This window comes from Psammomys obesus, unplaced genomic scaffold, assembly GCF_907164565.1.
Source record: "Psammomys obesus unplaced genomic scaffold, mPsaObe1.curated_primary_1811, whole genome shotgun sequence".
NCBI classification, from domain to species: Eukaryota; Metazoa; Chordata; class Mammalia; order Rodentia; family Muridae; genus Psammomys; species Psammomys obesus.
Genome location: NW_026593286.1, coordinates 16,326,843 through 16,343,987, shown reverse-complemented (window position 1 = coordinate 16,343,987; position 17,145 = coordinate 16,326,843). Strand labels below are relative to the sequence as shown.

Genomic DNA, 17,145 nt, shown 5'->3' with positions numbered 1-17,145 from the left:
GCACCTCCCAGCCCCGGGGTGCCCCCGAAGAGAGCCAAGGTGGGGGCCGGCAGAGGGGTCCTCGTCACCGGGGCCGGGGCCGGGGCCGGGGCGCCGGTCTTCCTGCGGCCCCTGAAGAACGCGGCTGTGTGTGCGGGCAGTGATGTGCGGCTGCGGGTGGTAGTGAGCGGGACACCCCAGCCTAGCCTCAACTGGTTCCGCGATGGCAAGCTCCTGCCCACACCGACCCCAGAGCCCAGCTGCTTGTGGCTCCGGAGCTGCGGGGCACAGGATGCCGGCGTGTACAGCTGCAGCGCCCAGAATGAGCGGGGCCAGGCCTCCTGCGAGGCTGTGCTCACAGTGCTGGAGGTCAGAGGTAATGCGGAGGTGGGGCCTGCCTGGCAGGGTCGGGGGCACAGGGGCTGAGACAGCTGCTCAGGCCACACTACACAAGCTACGGTTCCTTACCATCTTCCCAGGTGCCCAGCGTTCCCAGCTGTGCTCACTGTGAAGGGCAGATCCACAGGGAAAGGCAGGGAAAGTGTGCCAAGGCTTCCCACATGAAGGTCAGAGGTCAAGGGTCAGCAGTTGGTGGGTCTAGTCTGAAACCCACACAGACCTCTTGAACAATAGTACAAAGGCTCTTCTAATCCGGTAGAGAAAAGCCCCCTGGGGAGCATCGCCCTCTTCTGCTCCAATGACAGACTTGAGACTGGTGACTAGCCCCTCACAGATGTTACTGTGCTTGTCCGAAAGACAAGCCAGTTCCCCTGATCCACGTAGGAGGAAGATGGCCAGACCTCCTCTCTTGAAGATCAACACTGGGACAGGGCTGGTGTGGTCAGGACTAGGCAAGGTGGAAGGGATCTGATGGGTATGAACAGGATCCAGGGCATCAGTAGATGGAACTGAGGCTTGATGTGGGAAGTGGCTGTTTGAGAATCCGTGTATGTGTGTGTGTGTGTGTGTGTGTGTGTGTGTGTGTGTGTGTGTGTGATTTGTGAGTTGTGAGTTGTGAGAGGCTCTGGACTCTGGCAGTGTTCATACAAGTATGCAGGAGCAGAGTAAATGGGGACGGAATTGAAAGCCTGTGGACCGTGTGTGTCTACTGAGGCTCCCAAGTGAGAGTGCGGAGGACACGAAAGGGAGATGCTTCGGGCTGGTGCCCTTACTCTTGTGAAGGTGGCATTGTAGGCTGATGAACTAAGGCAGAGGAGGGGCAGGGGCATGGTCCTGCTGTAGCTGGTGTCGATGTCAGGCCAGGTGGATTATCCTTGGGTCAGTTTTGGTGGTTCCTTTTTTTCAGTGTCTGAGCCATATGGTTCTCTAAGCCAAAGACAGTCTTGGACCTAACAACATTTGAAAATTGGAATTCTTAGGGAGTAGGTTTCGTTTGGGGGAGGGGGCGAAAGGCTGGAATTAGAGGGGAAAGTCTGACTGTTTTGGTCATTTGCTAGATAGAGAGGCATCTCATTCCACTCTATGGAAGAATATAAGGGTCAATCTTGGGGAGCTGCTGAAGAAGTCTAGTAATGAAAGAACTCGTCAAGTGGAGTGGAACGAAGGCTGAATACAGCAACAGATGGAAGCGAGCTGTTTTCTACCAGGGTCTTCTCTCCCCAGCTTCATTCTGCCCATAGCTACGCTATCCACGGATGGATGGTGACATTCTATTCCCATTTCCAATTCCACAGTAGTTTCTCATGGCTTTTTATCCAGACATTCCAAGTCCAGGTAGGAATGATGATAACTACAGAACAGACCTTCCTAGAGATTCTGGTCTATTCCTCTTCTTTCCTGGCCTAAACTGCCCCTCTTTCTTTCTAACTCTAACCTCTCCCTTTCGTGCCTTCAAGTATCCAGGGTGGTTCTTGTGGTCCCAGAGACCAGGAGTGGCCTGTAGATGGCTAAGGGTGTGGCTTCCAATAGGCCTAGAAGCTGCCAATACAGACTTCTTTAACCTGGACCCTTAACAGCTGGAGCATGTTCTGAAAGAATTCTGAGCTGAGTGAGTAGATTCTTGTAGTTTTTAATTATCTATAGTCTGAAGTAAAACTATATGTAAAACAGACTAGAACTCAAAGATTAAGGTAGATTAAATTAATAAGAATACTACCGAGAGGAAAGAGAGATTTGGTCAGGAAAAGAAAGGACAGAGGGAAAGAGTGGTTATCACTCTGCTTTTTAGATGTTGCACAGGTCCAAGGGTCCATGGAGAACTGCAGCTCCAAATGCTTCCTTGTACAGGTGAGAACAGTATGGATCAGAAAGGAGGGCGGTCTGCCTGAGGTAAGGGTTGGTTATGGCATGTCAGGACTGAGAATACTGTTTGATTGGTGATCTTGGTGATCTTTCTACTACTGAAGATGTTCTGGGGGAGGGAGAGATGGAGGGAGGAAAGGAGAGAGGGTGGATATTGTTAATTAGCTGCTAATCATTTGGCCTGGCCTATCATCTGTGAACAAGATTCAGGCAATCCCCCCCCCCCCGCCACACCCCCTGGCAGGGCTATTTCCTTTCTGCTTTTGAATCAGGGTGGTGTGGTAGGCATAGATAAGCCTGGACTGGATATATCTAGATGTAGGGGAACACTCTCCTGGCTTGGTGAACAGCAGGGGTGAAGGGCTTGGAGTGAAGAAAGGCCTCCAGCGCGATGGGGCTGGCTTTAGGGCCTCTGACATTCACTTTAGACAGGAAGAGAGGACTGTGCTGAAGTATGTCACCTTGGAGAACACATTCATGTGTACAGACACAAGGTGGCAGAGAAGTTCCGCCTGCGTGAGGGGAGGCTTTTGTGATGCTAGATGAGTCTGGCTTCTGCTTCTTCTACTGCCCCTGCCTCCCATCCCTGCTCAGTGACAGCTCCTGGGTCCAGGGAAGCTGAGCCAACAGTTCAGCATCGCTCAGACTTCATAGAAAAACTCTCTTGTTTGGAATCAACAGCACAAATATTCAAGGAACTGGAAGCCGAGCAAGGACCTGGCTGCAGAAGGAAGAAGAAGTTTCCTGGCCAGGATTGCTTTCTGGCTGGGTGAGACAGGGTGATAGGAAGGCTCCTGGCACTTAGAAGCCTGGGATGTTAGCTCAGGACAGGAGGGTGTTGGCAATACGCTGGAAAATGAGTCTGTTGCAGGATGGGAGTTTTGTAAGATGGGAAAACTCAGGTGGTAAAGGTAAAGGGGTTAGGGTGTTGAAATAGAAAGTAAAGGAGGGGGAAATGGCAGAAATTTAGGATGCTTGTAAAATCCTTAACATGTACAAGATGTGCTATCTTGTTTAACGATTTAATCTTCCAGACTCCCTGATTCTTATTCATTCTTTATTAATACATAAGACAGCCAGGATTACAATTTTCCCAAGGTTGAATGGCTAGTAAGCGAGGGAGCAGGGTTAGGTCTGAGAAGCTGTATCTCTGAGTCTAGGTCCTTGCTTGCCTGTTCACAGAAAGAAAGATGCAGGAAGACTAAGCCAAGAACTTCTCATCATGCCCACCTTTCTCCTGTCAATCTCCCAGTCCTCCTCCATCCTGCCTTTAGCACAGGTGGCCATTCTCTTTGGAAGCATCTGGCTCTCATCTATCCTTAAATGGCTCCTCAGAGAGTGACCAGAATAAGTGGTGCCCTCAGATAATGAGGCATGTGTGGCTTAAGAGGACGCCTTCTTGTACTGCAGGGTAGGGGATATGGCAGCTGAGAGAAAGGGGCAAACAGGGAGAGCTGATCAGTGGAAGCTTTATAGCCAGGATGAAGAGTGTTTATCAAGAAAGGCAATAAACAGATGGCAATGAACCTCCCTGGATACTTGAAGGCACGAAAGGGAGAGGTTAGAGTTAGAAAGAAAGAGGGGCAGTTTAGGCCAGGAAAGAAGAGGAATAGACCAGAATCTCTAGGAAGGTCTGTTCTGTAGTTATCATCATTCCTACCTGGACTTGGAAAGTCTGGATAAAAAGCCATGAGAAACTACTGTGGAACTGGAAATGGGAATAGAATGTCACCATTCATCCTTGGATAGCACACCAAGTGCCAATCAAAGAGAGGGAGGAGGAGGGGCCAGAGTAGAATCATAGAGGAACCCTGGGAGGGAAGAGAGGAGCAGAGAGGCCTCCCTCACTTTGCTTATCAGAGCAAGTCCTGTCAGATGAGGGAGAGTTACTTCTCTAACAGTTTCTCAGAACGAGCTTGGGTCAAACAGAGAAGGAGGGTAGGCTGGATGAAAGTCGTCCTGGAAGATTCACCACCAATTCCCTACCATTCCTTCCCTACTGCTCGCAGCTCTGGGACTCACTCTGTATATGGGGCGTCACCCATGTAACTGGTTATCTACTGTTTTAGGTGCTTGGGGTACATGAACAGGGGTGGGGTGGGAGGAGAGCCAAAAGTTATCCCTTCCTGGGGATTAGTTTCTAGCAAGGAGAGACAGACGATATGAGGCACCGTCCCCTGTACAGTGTGAAAGTAACGGAGCTGGGGGCTGGGGGACGGAGAAGCTGAACAGAGGCAGGAAAGAAAGGTAGAGGGGAAGAAGAGTGGTGTGTGTTGCCTAGCAGTCTACGAAGAGATCAGGGAGGCAGGCTCCTTCAGAGTTTTTCCAGCTGGGTTGGGGGGGGGCGGGGAGGGTGCTGGCAGGGCTGAAATGAGAGGGTTGTAGAGCAGCACAGACTCTCGGGAGCAGCCACAGAGAAAACCTGAGGGGCTCATGCTGCGAGTGAGCACCTCCCAGGCTAGTCCTTCAGGTGGCTGCACAGACTCAGGGCAGGAACACAAGATTCCTGCCAGTCACTCCTCAAGCCCAGCTGTCCCATCACTCACGCCCGCTGCCCATTGGTTATTTTTGCTATGGAATGTGCCAGCCCCTTGGATTCTCTTGGGGAACAGGGTCTCATGTTACCCCCTCTGTCCACTCAGTTCCTCCATCTGTAAGCTGGTGTATTTGGGGGTGTTCAGGGTCCTCTGGCTGGAACTAGTGTGGATGGACAAGTGTGCCTTCTCAAGGCACATCTCTACATGTGTGCAGTTGGCCACCTACCGGTGGGCTGAGGGACAAGAGCACCTGGATGTGGCTAGAATGTAGAAGGTGGGGTCATAAGCCCCTCCAGCAGGGCAGCACATGCCTTTAATCTCCGCACAGAGAGGTTGAATTTGAGGCCCGCCTGGTCTACATAACGAGCTCCAGACCTGCCAGGGCTATAAAGTGAGACCTTGTCTCAAAACAAAACAAAATAATTTTTAAAAGGGGGAGTCTCAAATGTGAACAACTATAGGTAGAAACAAAAAAAAAAAAAATGGAGGGAAGTACTGTTGTCAGCAAATGAATGTAAGTGTGTTGTCTCACCTTAAACCCAACCAAATTCATTGGGTCTGTCTCTGTATTTATTTCAGGGCCAAGGTTTTAAAGCAGTAAGGCCAGGAGATGCGCCGAGGAACCAGCATGTGGTTCCTTATGACCTAATGGTCAATAACCTGGTTAGAGAATCCAGGCTCCCTCAATTTATTCACTTTACAACCTGGGACAAGTAATCGCTTTGTGCCTCAGTCTTCCTCCTTAAGGGGATTAAACGAGCTACTCACACAAAGTCCTCAGCATAATGCCAGTACAGACCAACAAGGCTGTGCTCAGTACTGTGGTCATAGCTGGGGCTGACACCACCCCGGTGCATGCTGGATGAGGAGACCCGTAGTGATAGCAGTTCTCTTAGCTTCAGCCACTTGTCAGTTTAATGGGAGTTGGAATACTCCTAAGAGTCTCCGGCTCCTGCGGTTGTTCTAAATGAGCTGACATTTGTAAAGTGCCAGGCATTTTGGCAACTTCTAATGAACCCTGGCTACACTGTTATTAGGAAAGGAAAGCAGAACTTTGTTTAGACACAGTGTGTGTGCGCGTGGTGCTGGATAAGGTGGGGTGGGCAGTGGGGGAACGCGCCAAAAATCTTGTTGAGTAGCTGCTCACTTGTGAGAAAACAAGAACGTGAGTTGACTTCGATTATTAGGAATACTTATGAGCACCTTCCTCCATGCCATTTGTGTGTGCGTGTGTGTGTGTGTGTGTGTGTGTGTTTGTTTTGATAGATGGATGGGAGGGGACAGCACAGGAGCATCCAGATGTTAGAGCCAAAGAGAGGAAAGCCCCCCCCCTTTTTTTTTACTGTCCCGAGAAGGCTGGGTCCAAGTCAGCATGTAACCCCAACCCAAGGACTTTTCCTCTGAGCATGACCTAGGCGCCCCCACCCGCCTCTGTGCCCCGAGGTGACTTGGGTACTTTCCGGCAGTGTGCAGTGTGCGTGTGCGCATGTTTGCGGGAGAACGCAAGCGAAGGTGCTGCTGACCTTCCGTAGCCAGCCTGAAGGAGGAAAGGGGATGCGGCGAGGAGGAGGCCGCCTCTCGCTGCCTACCAAGTGGCCTGAACTACAGGCTATTGCACCCCTTTCTGAGCCTCAGTTTCCCTATGTGCCCAGGGCCCGAAAGGCAGATGTGGGGTAGGGGTGCGGGCTCTCAGCGTCGGGAGGTCTTCGGTGGGAGAGCTGGAAAACAGGCGAGTGCTGCCCCAGGGTGGGCAGAAAGGCTGGAAAAAGAAGGGTCGCCAGGTGGGGCTCAGGCTGGCGGAGGAGGGGCGGGCTCTAGGCGCCGCCGCCTTCGTCTCACCCACACCCCGGCTCCCGAGGCCCGGAGGCTCCTTCTGCCACCCGCGCCGGCTCCTGCCCGCTCCCCAGCTCGCCCCCGGCCCCGCCTCCGACTCCGCCCCGCCCCCGCCTGTCCCCTCCTCGCCCGGCCGCCGGCCCGGCCCCCTCCCCCGCCATGAAGAAGCTGTGGGTGAAGAAGCGTTTCCAGGTGAGGGCTCCGGGGGCGGGCGGCGCCGGGAGGGGGCAGGAAGGGCTGGGCGCCCCGAGGGAGGGCGGGTCACCGCGGCTGGGCCCAGAGGAGGGGGCGATGGAGTGGCCCTGGCCCCACCCCGGCCCTGCGAAGGGCGACGGGCCGGGCACGTTTCGGGGGGAGGGGGCGCCCTGGCCAGCGACTGGAGAACACAGGCCCCTCCTCGCGCTGAAGGGCAGAAGCCCCCATCGTCCTCAACCCACTCGACCCCCGGAGGCCCCGGTTGCAGCCTCAGCACGCAGCACCCCTGGCTTCTTTGCCATCTCACCCACATCCAGCCCTGGCCTCAGTCTCCGCCCGGCTTTTCCCGGGCCCCCCGACTCCGCAGTCTTCGGTATTCCCGAGATCCTGAAAGCAAAGCTCATGGATGCGCGCTGAGCTCAATAAATTTCCCCAAGCTCTGTCTTTCCCTCTGCGTACTAGGGCCTCCTTCCTGCAAGGTGCTGGCCTTTGAGAGACTCTGCCCTTTGCCAGCTCCTACCCTGCCTGCTATCCCAGGTGTCTGCCCTTCTCCGCAGCAGGAATCTGTGCCTTCGGCCCTCCATTTCTGTACATTCTAGCGCCCCCCGCTCCATCTTCCCTCAGTCATGCTGACTTTTTTTTTTTTTTTTTTTTTTTTTTAATCTCCGACCCTGCATCTCTGGGAATGCTGCTCTGACCCCAGACTCCGAGCCTCTGTCCCTTAGGAAGTACTAGGGTTTGCTCTACCCTAGCGTTCCTTCCCGGCTCCTCCCTAGAGCCCATTTGGACAGCCTAGAGGAAGAGGAGTTGAGCTTTTACAACTAGGGCAATTAGGTCTCTGTGCCCTGGTCCCTAGTAGAGTTCCTGTTTGATAATTGGAACGAGAGATATATTAACTCAGGTATATAAACGCAAGCCTCCCTCTCAACAACTCATTCTGGCTTTTCTCTTTCAGAAAACCGGCCATTCCCGCCGGGCCTTTGGCCGACTTACCCATGGTGCGTGGACTTCTGGCTGCTGTAGCCCATGCCCACTTCTTTTGGTCCATGTTCCTTCATAAGGCATCATGGCCCTGAAGATAGCCCACGAGATGTGGGAATCCCCCCCCCCCATCTATCCATCCCTAAGAAAGACCACTATTCTCTGCAGCTGAAAAAGGCCCTAGTGTTGGGGAAGGGGCTGCCTAGCACATCCACCATGGGTCTGGGCTCTCTGTTGTCCAACTGTGGGACGAAATGAGAAGCATTGCATTGCCATGTTCTGGCAATGACTACATGGCCCCTATTTGTTTTGGTACCCAAAGGGAAACTGAGGCACAGAACATGATAGATCCGGGGATGTTGAAAATGCCCAGGGATCTTTGCTCCTAACCTTACCACAGCATTTTTTTTTTTTTTTTTTTGAGGCCCATTCAGGAGTAGAGAAGTTTTTGAGGGAAATGGCTGCCGCTGTACAGTGTAGACAGACAGGGATGCCTTTGTAAGGAAGGGCACGCCATGAACGCTGTGATAGTGGGTCCAACTCCTAGCATTAGGGAGACAGCCCTGACTCGGTGGGCACAAGTGTGTGTGTGTGCGCGTGTGTGTGTGTGTGTGCGCGCGTGCATGCGTGTGGCTAGTGAGACTCCTGGTACTAAGTGCTGAGGGTACCAGGATCACTGGGCAGCTGGGATGACAACCTAAGCATATGGCTCCCCACTGTTGGTACATTCGGGGTGGGGGGGGTTGTCTCCCACTCCTCCCCTTCCCACAAACACTCTGAAAACTGTCTGTCCACATCTCTCTCCTGCTGCTCCTATGGAAGCGAAGTTTTCCGCTCCTGCAGAAAGCAAAGTTACGGTAGGAAGCTGGCTCCTGCCCTAGCCCCTTCCTCCCTTCCCCCACCCAGTCTGGGTTTCTCCTCACCCTGCCTCAGCCACGCCCTGATGCCTTCCCACTGGTTTGGGGTTCAGGACAGCCTGGTCCTGCTGTTGGTTGCCTGCCTTGACCGTACAGCTCTGAGGTGACTCCTCTTTGTTCCCGGGGTCCTGGAACCTAGACTTTTGAGCCCTGGAACTTAGGGCCTTGTTAGGTGGGCTGCTGCTATTCAAGGCCTTAAGCGGTTACTGACATGGAGAGGGTGGATGAGGCCCTGGTAAGCCCTTAAGTGGGTGGGGCTGGCTTACCGTGGGAGTCTACGGAGGTAAGGGTGAGCATCCAAGGGTGAGTGATCCAGAGATGGAGCCAGCGCATGAGCATGGGAGGGGCTACCGTAAGCATCCCATGCTGGCCAGGGAGATGTCAGGAGCCAAAGAGTAGACTGGGTCCTGGAAGCCCTCCCTGTGGTTAAGATGGAACTTGCTGTGGGGGAGGCAGGAGGCAACTAGGAAAGAGTTGGAGGCATAGGGAGGAGGTCCCTGCCCACACAGACCCCTTCTTCTCCAGACTCGGAGACTGCTGAGGATGACATCAGCGATGTGCAAGGGACCCAGCGCCTGGAGCTTCAGGATGACAGGGCCTTCAGCACCCCCACAGGTGAGCTTTCTGGGTGCTCCAAGAGCAAGAAGACTGGCTTCCTACAAAGGATGCCTCTCTCACTGTGCTCTTTCCTTTAGGGGGCTCTGACACCCTGGTGGGCACCTCCCTGGACACACCCCCGACCTCCGTGACTGGCACCTCAGAGGAACAAGTGAGCTGGTGGGGCAGCGGGCAGACGGTCCTGGAGCAGGAAGCGGGCAGCGGGGGTGGCACCCGCCCCCTCCTAGGCAGCCCAAGGCAAGCACAGACAACCGGGGCCGGGCCACGGCACCTGGGGGTGGAGCCGCTGGTGCGGGCATCGCGAGCTAATCTGGTGGGCGCAAGCTGGGGGTCAGAGGATAGCCTTTCGGTGGCCAGTGACCTGTACGGCAGCGCGTTCAGTCTGTACAGAGGACGGGCACTCTCGATCCACGTGTAAGTAACGGCCTCACCTGGGCCTCACACTGTCTCATCTCGCCATGCTGTCCTGTGCTGCCCCTATCACTGCTCCACCAGCCTCCGCCCGGTCTTCTCTGCCTCATCCATCTCTGTGTACTCCATTCCTCACTGCTGCCACTCCCAGCTCTGGCTACACGACTCCCCACACCACTCTCTCCGCTGCTATCACCACCCACGGTCTCCTGCTCCCACCTGTTCTGGTCACGGTGCCATCTTCATGGTCTTGTGGACCCCTCTGTCCTTTCCTCTTCTCTAAGAGCTCCAGTTTGTCAGGGCCCCTCTCCCACCTCGGCCATGTAGGCTCCAGTTGTCCCAGGATCCCCCCCCTCCTCAGGGGCCCCCTCCGTGCCTGCTGTCTCAGCAGCTGCTGCGTTTTCATCTCTCTGCACATTCCTGTTCCCATGTGGGCCTTTTTCTGGGAGGAACAGAACCTTTCTGCACGGCAGCTCCCGGGAGAGCAGGAGAGAGCAAGGGAGCGAGACAGCACCCAGGAGAGAGAAGAGAGCGAGGTGGTCAGGGGCAGCTGGGGCAAGGGGCAAGGCTGTGGGCAGTGGGGAGGCAGGGGGCTGAGAGAGGAGGAGGGGTGGGGGTAGGGAGCTGGGGTCGAGGGGGAGGGTCGGAGTAACAGTGGCAGGGTGTGTGTGAGGTTCTCTTGGACAACACCTGAGGATGGGGCCATGGCTGACCTGGTAGGGGGTGAGGACAAGTGGAGGTGTTGGAGTAAGGTATTGAAACCATTTTTTTGGAGGTTTAGGGGAAGGCAGAAACAGGAGGGGGTGCTATGGCAGAAGAGGGGAGTGGCTGGCGATAGATTTAGCAATGGTGGGTATTTGGGGAACTGAAGAGGGGCTTGATTTGTGATGGGCGTGGGTGTCGGGTGGACAGACGGAGGATAAGCAAGGGGCCCTGTTGGGTTGTCTAAGAGGGTAGTTAGAGTGGTTAGTGATGGGCAGGGGAGAGGCCTAGATCCAGGGCAGGGGCCGTGGAGCTCCTTTGGCTTATCTTATTGGCATTATCAGGCACTCTTTCCCTGCCTTTCTTTCCCAGGCCCCAGCCTGAGCCTGGAGTTGCTATGGCAACTTCAGAGGAACCCATTTCCTTAGTGATATCTATGGTACAGAGTCTGGCCTGGAGCTGCAAACTGCCAGCAAGAGGTCTTCTCTGCTGTCCCCAATTTCTCTCCAGGCCTCACCCAGTTCCCAGCGACCATTCCTTAAGGACTCAGTTGCCCCTCCCCCGCTGTAGACTGCCTCCTTGCTGGCATCTGACTGAGGCTTTCCGCCCTTCCCCCTTCCCCCTCTTCCAGGCAGGAGTGGGTCTACAGCGTGGGTAGTGACTCAGGTAGTCTAAAATATCCTTACATTGAAGCACCCTTAGAACTTACGCTCCTTGACAGTGCTGAGCTATTTCTTTTTCCTTTCTGTGCTCCCAGAAGCCCAGACAGTTGAAAGGGAGCGAAGGCTTAGGCATCAGGCTGTTTCATCCCTAGCACCATGTCCTAGCTGTCACCTTGGGAGGGCGCTGGCCCTCCTTGAACCAACGTCAGTTTATTTATCTGTAACCAGAGACAATATCAGTTCCTCGGCTGGGGGACCTCTGTAAGGGTCTAAATGACTCAGTGCAAGTGAAGCCTTCCTTCGCGCCCAGCACACGCTAAGTGTTCAGGGGTCTTGCTCATGGGTTTTCAGCTCCCTCTAATATGTTAGGTATGATAACAGCTCTCAGATGCCTTTTCTCGCCACTCTTCATTGCATAATGTGCCCTTTCCCATGCTGATTGGGGAAAACTGAGGCCTAGCTCCTGGGCTTCAAAACTGTTTGATGATAAGGTATTTTATACTGACAGGCTTCCCACACTCTTTGTTCAGTCCCCTTGGTAGTTATTTCTGAGCAGGGCTAATTCCGGGTGCACCCCTTGAGGGAGGACTTCTGTGATCCTTAGAACGGTTTCCAAGGACTCCTCCTCCCCCCCCTCCCCATGAGGGTTAGACAGAGGCCTGTAAATCGATCAGAGGTATGGGAGTTTGGGTATCCCATTTTCAGGGACCCCCAGTGCCAAAGGCACTGTCCAGCTACAACCTGTGGGTGCTGGTGTTAGGAAATGGCTCAGACCAGCACACTAGCTAGGTCACCACGGAGAAAGGACACTGCTCCCTAAAGGCTATTCCTCGGAAGGAGGCAGTTGCTGTCTGTGAAGGACAAGTACCCTGCCCAGATTGGGCAGGGCTGCTGTGGGGACCAGCTTGGGGCAGAAATGAGTAGGAGGCACGTTCCTGAGAAGAGGCCCTCCCAGTCTAGCCCTTGTGTTTCCCCTCACCATCTCATCTCTGGGTCCTCAGCTTCAGTCTTTTCTCTCCCTCATGCTCAGTTCTTGCTGTGATCCAGCTTCCAGGGCTGGGGGGAGGGGGCCCGGCCAGATGCCCTGGGGCTGAGTCTGTATTTGGACCCAGTCGATAGCCCAGTCTTCTGGTGCGTGAGCTTCTGGCCTCTCCCCAGCACCTGCTCTGGCTCTGCCCTCGTGGGGGTGGGGGTGGGGCAGGAAAATCTGGCCCGTGTCACCCCGAGCCTGCCCAGCATGCCCCACTGCTCAATCCCTCTCATAAGCTAGGGGTCTAGGAAGGAAGGCCCCCTGAATCCTCCACCCCTCTCGGCCTTGGTTCTGCAGCAGCATTCCTCAGAGTGGTTTGCGCAGAGAGGAGCCTGAACTTCAGCCTCAACCAGCCAGTGATGCCCTTCGTCCACGCCCTGCCCTTCCGCCTCCCTCCAAGTCCGCGCTGCTCCCCCCACCATCTCCTCGGGTGGGCAAAAGGGCTCTGCCAGGACCTAGCGCCCAACCCCCAGCTACTCCCACTTCGCCCCATCGGCGAACTCAGGAGCCCTCGCTGCCTGAGGACACCGTCGCCGAAGAGAAGAGAGGGAAGAAGCCTAAGTCCTCGGGGCCGTCGCTGGCGGGCACGGTGGAGTCCCGGCCCCAGACGCCACTGAGCGAGGCCTCTGGCCGCCTGTCCGCGCTGGGTCGCTCGCCCCGGCTGGTGCGTGCGGGCTCCCGAATCCTGGATAAGCTGCAGTTCTTCGAGGAGCGGCGACGCAGCCTGGAGCGCAGCGACTCGCCGCCAGCGCCCCTGCGGCCCTGGGTGCCCCTGCGCAAAGCCCGCTCGCTGGACCAGCCCAAGTCCGAGGGCGGCGCGGCGTGGGGTACGCCCGGGGCCTCGCAGGAGGAGCTGCGGTCACCCCGGGGCAGCGTGGCAGAGCGGCGTCGCCTGTTCCAGCAAAAAGCGGCCTCGCTGGATGAGCGTACGCGACAGTGCAGCGCAGCCTCGGACCTTGAGCTCCGCTTTGCCCAGGAGCTGGGCCGGATCCGCCGATCTGCATCGCGGGAGGAGCTGGTGCGTTCACACGAGTCCCTGCGCGCCACTCTGCAGCGCGCCCCATGCCCTCGAGACCCCGGCGAGCCCCCACTCTTCTCCCGGCCCTCCACACCCAAGACCTCACGGGCGGTGAGCCCGGCTGCCACCCAGCCGTCTCCTCCCAGCGGCGCGGGCAAATCGGGGGACGAGCCTGGGAGGCCCCGCAGCCGAGGACCGGTGGGCAGGACCGAACCAGGGGAAGGCCCGCAGCAGGAGATTAAGCGTAGGGACCAGTTCCCACTAACCCGGAGCAGAGCCATCCAGGAGTGCAGAAGCCCTGTGCCTCCCGCCTCTGCTGATGCTCCAGAGAGCAGGACAAGAGCCCCCTCTGGCCGGAAGCGGGAACCCCCAGCGCAAGCAGTGCGCTTTCTGCCCTGGGCCACTCCGGTCGTGGAGGACTCTGCTCTGCCCCAAACCTTGGAGAAGAACAGAGCGGGGCCTGAGGCTGAGAAGAGGCTTCGCAGAGGACCTGAGGAGGATGGTCCCTGGGGGGCCTGGGACCGCAGAGGGACCCGCAGCCAAGGCAAAGCTCGCCGTGCTCGGCCTACTTCCCCTGAGCTCGGTAAGAGCACGGAGAGGGCTGTGAAGGTCCCTCTATACGGGTTCAGGGGACAGCAAGACTGCTTGGCGGAAACAGGTTTTGCGGCTTCTGGCACACACAGGGGTTGGAGTACAGGTCCCATGTTACTATCTGCTACGGATGAGGTGGAATGTGAGTGTGCGCCGTGGAGCAGAGATGCAGGCAAAGCACGGGTGACTGCTGTATGTCCTCTAAGGTCCAGTGGACTGCTAGGCAGTGGGGTCAAGGACCAACAGCTAGAGGAGACGCTGGCTGGAACCTAAGGGTTCTCACGGCTCCATTTCTTTGTGGAAAGAGAGTCTAAAATTTCTGAAAGAACAGAATGCTTCCCTAACCCTCTGCTCTGTCGAACCCCCTTGTCCCCCAATTCCAGCACAATTCCCTTTCCCCTTTGTGGCCACACTCACCTTCTAGCCATCTCTGTCTCATCCTTGCATCCTTCATCACTGATTTCTATGGATGATGAACAGCATCACCAACGGAATGCCACTGCCCCTAACCCTGAACATCTCTAACAGCAACTCAGGGCCTGCTCCTGGAGAGGAAAGCACCCTTTGCTCTCCTTGGTGTGTCCCAGGTCTTGCTGTACCGGTGTTATTGTGCTTAATCATTTTGTAATTTTCTCTTATCAAAATTTTCCACCTACCTCTTGGCACCTTAGAATCTTTAGATGTGTGTAGGCTCTTATCCATCCTGCTTACCATGGTTACTGTGTTCCCACCAGTGTACCCGGAAGTTGTGTCGAGTAGGCCTGAAGAGATGTTGCCTCATTTCTGTCCGTATGTCAGCTGTCCAAAGCACTCAGTGTTATCCCTCCATCTTGCCCATAATGTGGCTGAGACTGAGAGAGATGATCTCATTTGCTGAAGGAGACAGAGTTCAAAAGACAGCCAACCTGGGATCCCCACTGCCCTTTTCGGCTGTCTATGCTCTCTGTTATCTAGCTGATAGAATGTAAGAGGTTGAAAATACCAAAGAAGGAGTTAGAGGCATGGCTCAGTGGAAAGGCATTTCTCCGGTATGCAAGAGGCCCTGAGTTCAACCTCCAGCATACATTCAGATGATCTCTAGTGAGAACCACAACACTTGTGATTTCTCTCTCTGTGTGTGGATAGTATCCTATACGAAGGCACCATATCACATTTCCTATTGTATGACTGGTACTCTGTGCTCGGTATGCAGCTAAGTATAGTGTTACTGTTTGCTGAAGGGACAGAGTCAAAGCTGATTTTCATAGACCTTATCTCTCAGCCACTGTCTCTTTGGAGTTTGGTGGCCTTCCATGATTGACCACGCTGCCCCACATTTCCCTGGGAACGTAGCATTGCTCCTTAGGTCTTAGGTGGCTGGTAGCTTGTTCTTTGTCCATTGGTGCTTAAACAGTCTTGTGGCCCGAAGAGTGCTTTCCTAAGATCTGCTAGGACATACAACATGACCAATTCATGTGAAGACGCCCATTGCACATCTCACTGCCCCTAGAAGCCAGCGGTACTTGGGAGTGAGGTGTGGTCTCTGTCGCCCTGCAGTGATCGGTTAGGAACCTTTTCCCTGGCTTCCCTTTTTCTTTGTCTCAGGACAGTCAAGAGAGAGGCCTTTGCCTTTGCCTCCCTTAGACTCTGCCTTCCAGGAATACCTCACACTGGGTTTCGGTTTTCTCGGATTCTATACTGCTAAATCCCCTTTCCCCACGAATGTTCCCCAAATGCCCTCATAAGGCTCACGTGTCCCCTTACCCTCTCCACCTCTGTTCCTGTGCCTGGCAGAGTCCTCAGATGATTCCTATGTATCCGCTGGGGAAGAGCCCCTGGAGGCGCCAGTGTTTGAGATACCCCTGCAGAACATGGTGGTGGCACCAGGAGCTGACGTACTACTCAAGTGTATCATCACCGCTAACCCCCTGCCCCAAGGTGAGCCGTGGGGAGGGCTGAGGGCTGGCAGGCTGGGGTGGGGTGCTTGTGGTATGGGGGCAGGAGAGGTTGCCTGGAATCCTCTTAGGGCAGGACGGGGAAGAGGAAAATTGTTCATCCATGGGGCTTCCCTGGCTCTGGAAGATTGTTCCCTAGCTCCCCAGTTCAGGGGTAAGGCAGCCTGGGAGTGAGGGGAGATGCCTCAGGATTCCCCAGAGGGAAGAAGGCCGAAGATGTGCCTAGTTGGTGGGGTGTTTTCCTAGCACACACACTGAGTTTGACTGACAGCACTGCACAATGTGGTGGAGCTTCTGTAATCCCAGCTACACAGTAAGCCTGGGCTACTAGTTTTTAAATTAAAAAAAAAAAAAAAAGTATTGGCATGGGAAAACAATAAGCCGGGCTCCTGTGGGGTGGTAAGGTGGTGGGGAAGGATGAGATTCCCCAGCAAATCTTTTGTGTCCGTGGCAAGCTGGTTCTTCCCCCTTCCCCGCAGTGTCCTGGAAGAAGGACGGGTCGCCGCTGCACAGCGAGGGTCGCCTTCTCATCCGGGCTGAGGGCGAGCGGTACACGCTGCTGCTCAGGGAGGCCCGGGCTGCTGACGCCGGGAGCTACACAGCCACTGCCACCAATGAACTGGGCCAGGCCAGCTGTGCTTCCTCGCTAGCCGTGAGACCTGGTAGGGAGCCTTCAGGACTGGGTCCGGGTTGGGGTGAGCTGCGGACTCTTCTTGTGAACATGAGGTGCGGGGTCACAGTCTTCCCACTTGGGCCCAAGCACTTGGCTGCCCAGTGTGCACAATCTTCCCATGTGCTGGGTCTGACTCTCTGTAGGAAGCAGTCCTATTCTCCGTGAAGTTGGTGAAATTCATCTTTGAACATCCTCTAGTTCTCAGCCTTCCTGAGAGATCCACCTGCCTCTGCCTCAGTGAGTGCTGGGATCACAGGCCTCACGACCAGGCTTCTTTGCTACTTTATGACTTTAATTTGCTACAGTTATGAATGGTACTGTAAATATCTCTGTTTTCTGATGGTCTTGGGAGACCCCTGTGAAAGAATCATTCGACCATAAAGGGATTGAGACCCCACAGGTTGAGAACAGCTGCTCTAAATGCTATCTTTCCAAAGTAATTCTCAGCCAGGGGTGGTGCCAGCCCTCAGGCAAGCAGAGGCAGGCCATCTCTGTGAGCTCAAGGCCAGCCTGGGCTACAAAGTGAGTCTAGGACAGCCAAGGCTACACAAGGAAACCCTGTCTTGGGAAAAACAAAAACAAAACCCAAGGTAATTCTCTGAATGAAGTCTTGTGGAAAGGTCAAATGTCTTCGAGTCTTTGAGAAAAAGAATGTCTTAGTTAGACGTTAGTTAGATTTAAGAGGCACCAGGAGTTTCTGAGGCTATTTCTTCTCAGTACAAGGGAAAGAAACAAAGAGAGAGAGAGAGAGGGAGAGGAAGGAAGGAAGGAAGGAAGGAAGGAAGGAAGGAAGGAAGGAAGG

The 17,145-nt window shown here is 55.0% G+C and overlaps 1 protein-coding gene across 3 annotated transcripts in view; it reads left to right on the top strand.

Moving 5' to 3' along the window:
- The first annotated feature begins 6,756 nt into the window (after positions 1–6,756).
- The window catches only part of Speg (striated muscle enriched protein kinase), a 49,654-nt gene continuing 39,265 nt past the window's right edge, over positions 6,757–17,145 (top strand). For 2 of the 3 annotated variants that reach the window (XM_055616583.1, XM_055616585.1), the window contains exons 1-8: positions 6,757–6,803; positions 7,762–7,804; positions 8,615–8,644; positions 9,230–9,319; positions 9,400–9,736; positions 12,425–13,728; positions 15,510–15,653; positions 16,150–16,332. In XM_055616583.1, coding sequence (XP_055472558.1) covers positions 6,771–6,803; positions 7,762–7,804; positions 8,615–8,644; positions 9,230–9,319; positions 9,400–9,736; positions 12,425–13,728; positions 15,510–15,653; positions 16,150–16,332 — 2,164 coding nt within the window. In that variant the 5' untranslated portion in view covers positions 6,757–6,770. The remainder of the gene's footprint in view (positions 6,804–7,761; positions 7,805–8,614; positions 8,645–9,229; positions 9,320–9,399; positions 9,737–12,424; positions 13,729–15,509; positions 15,654–16,149; positions 16,333–17,145) is intronic. The other variant, XM_055616584.1, reaches the window with a different exon arrangement.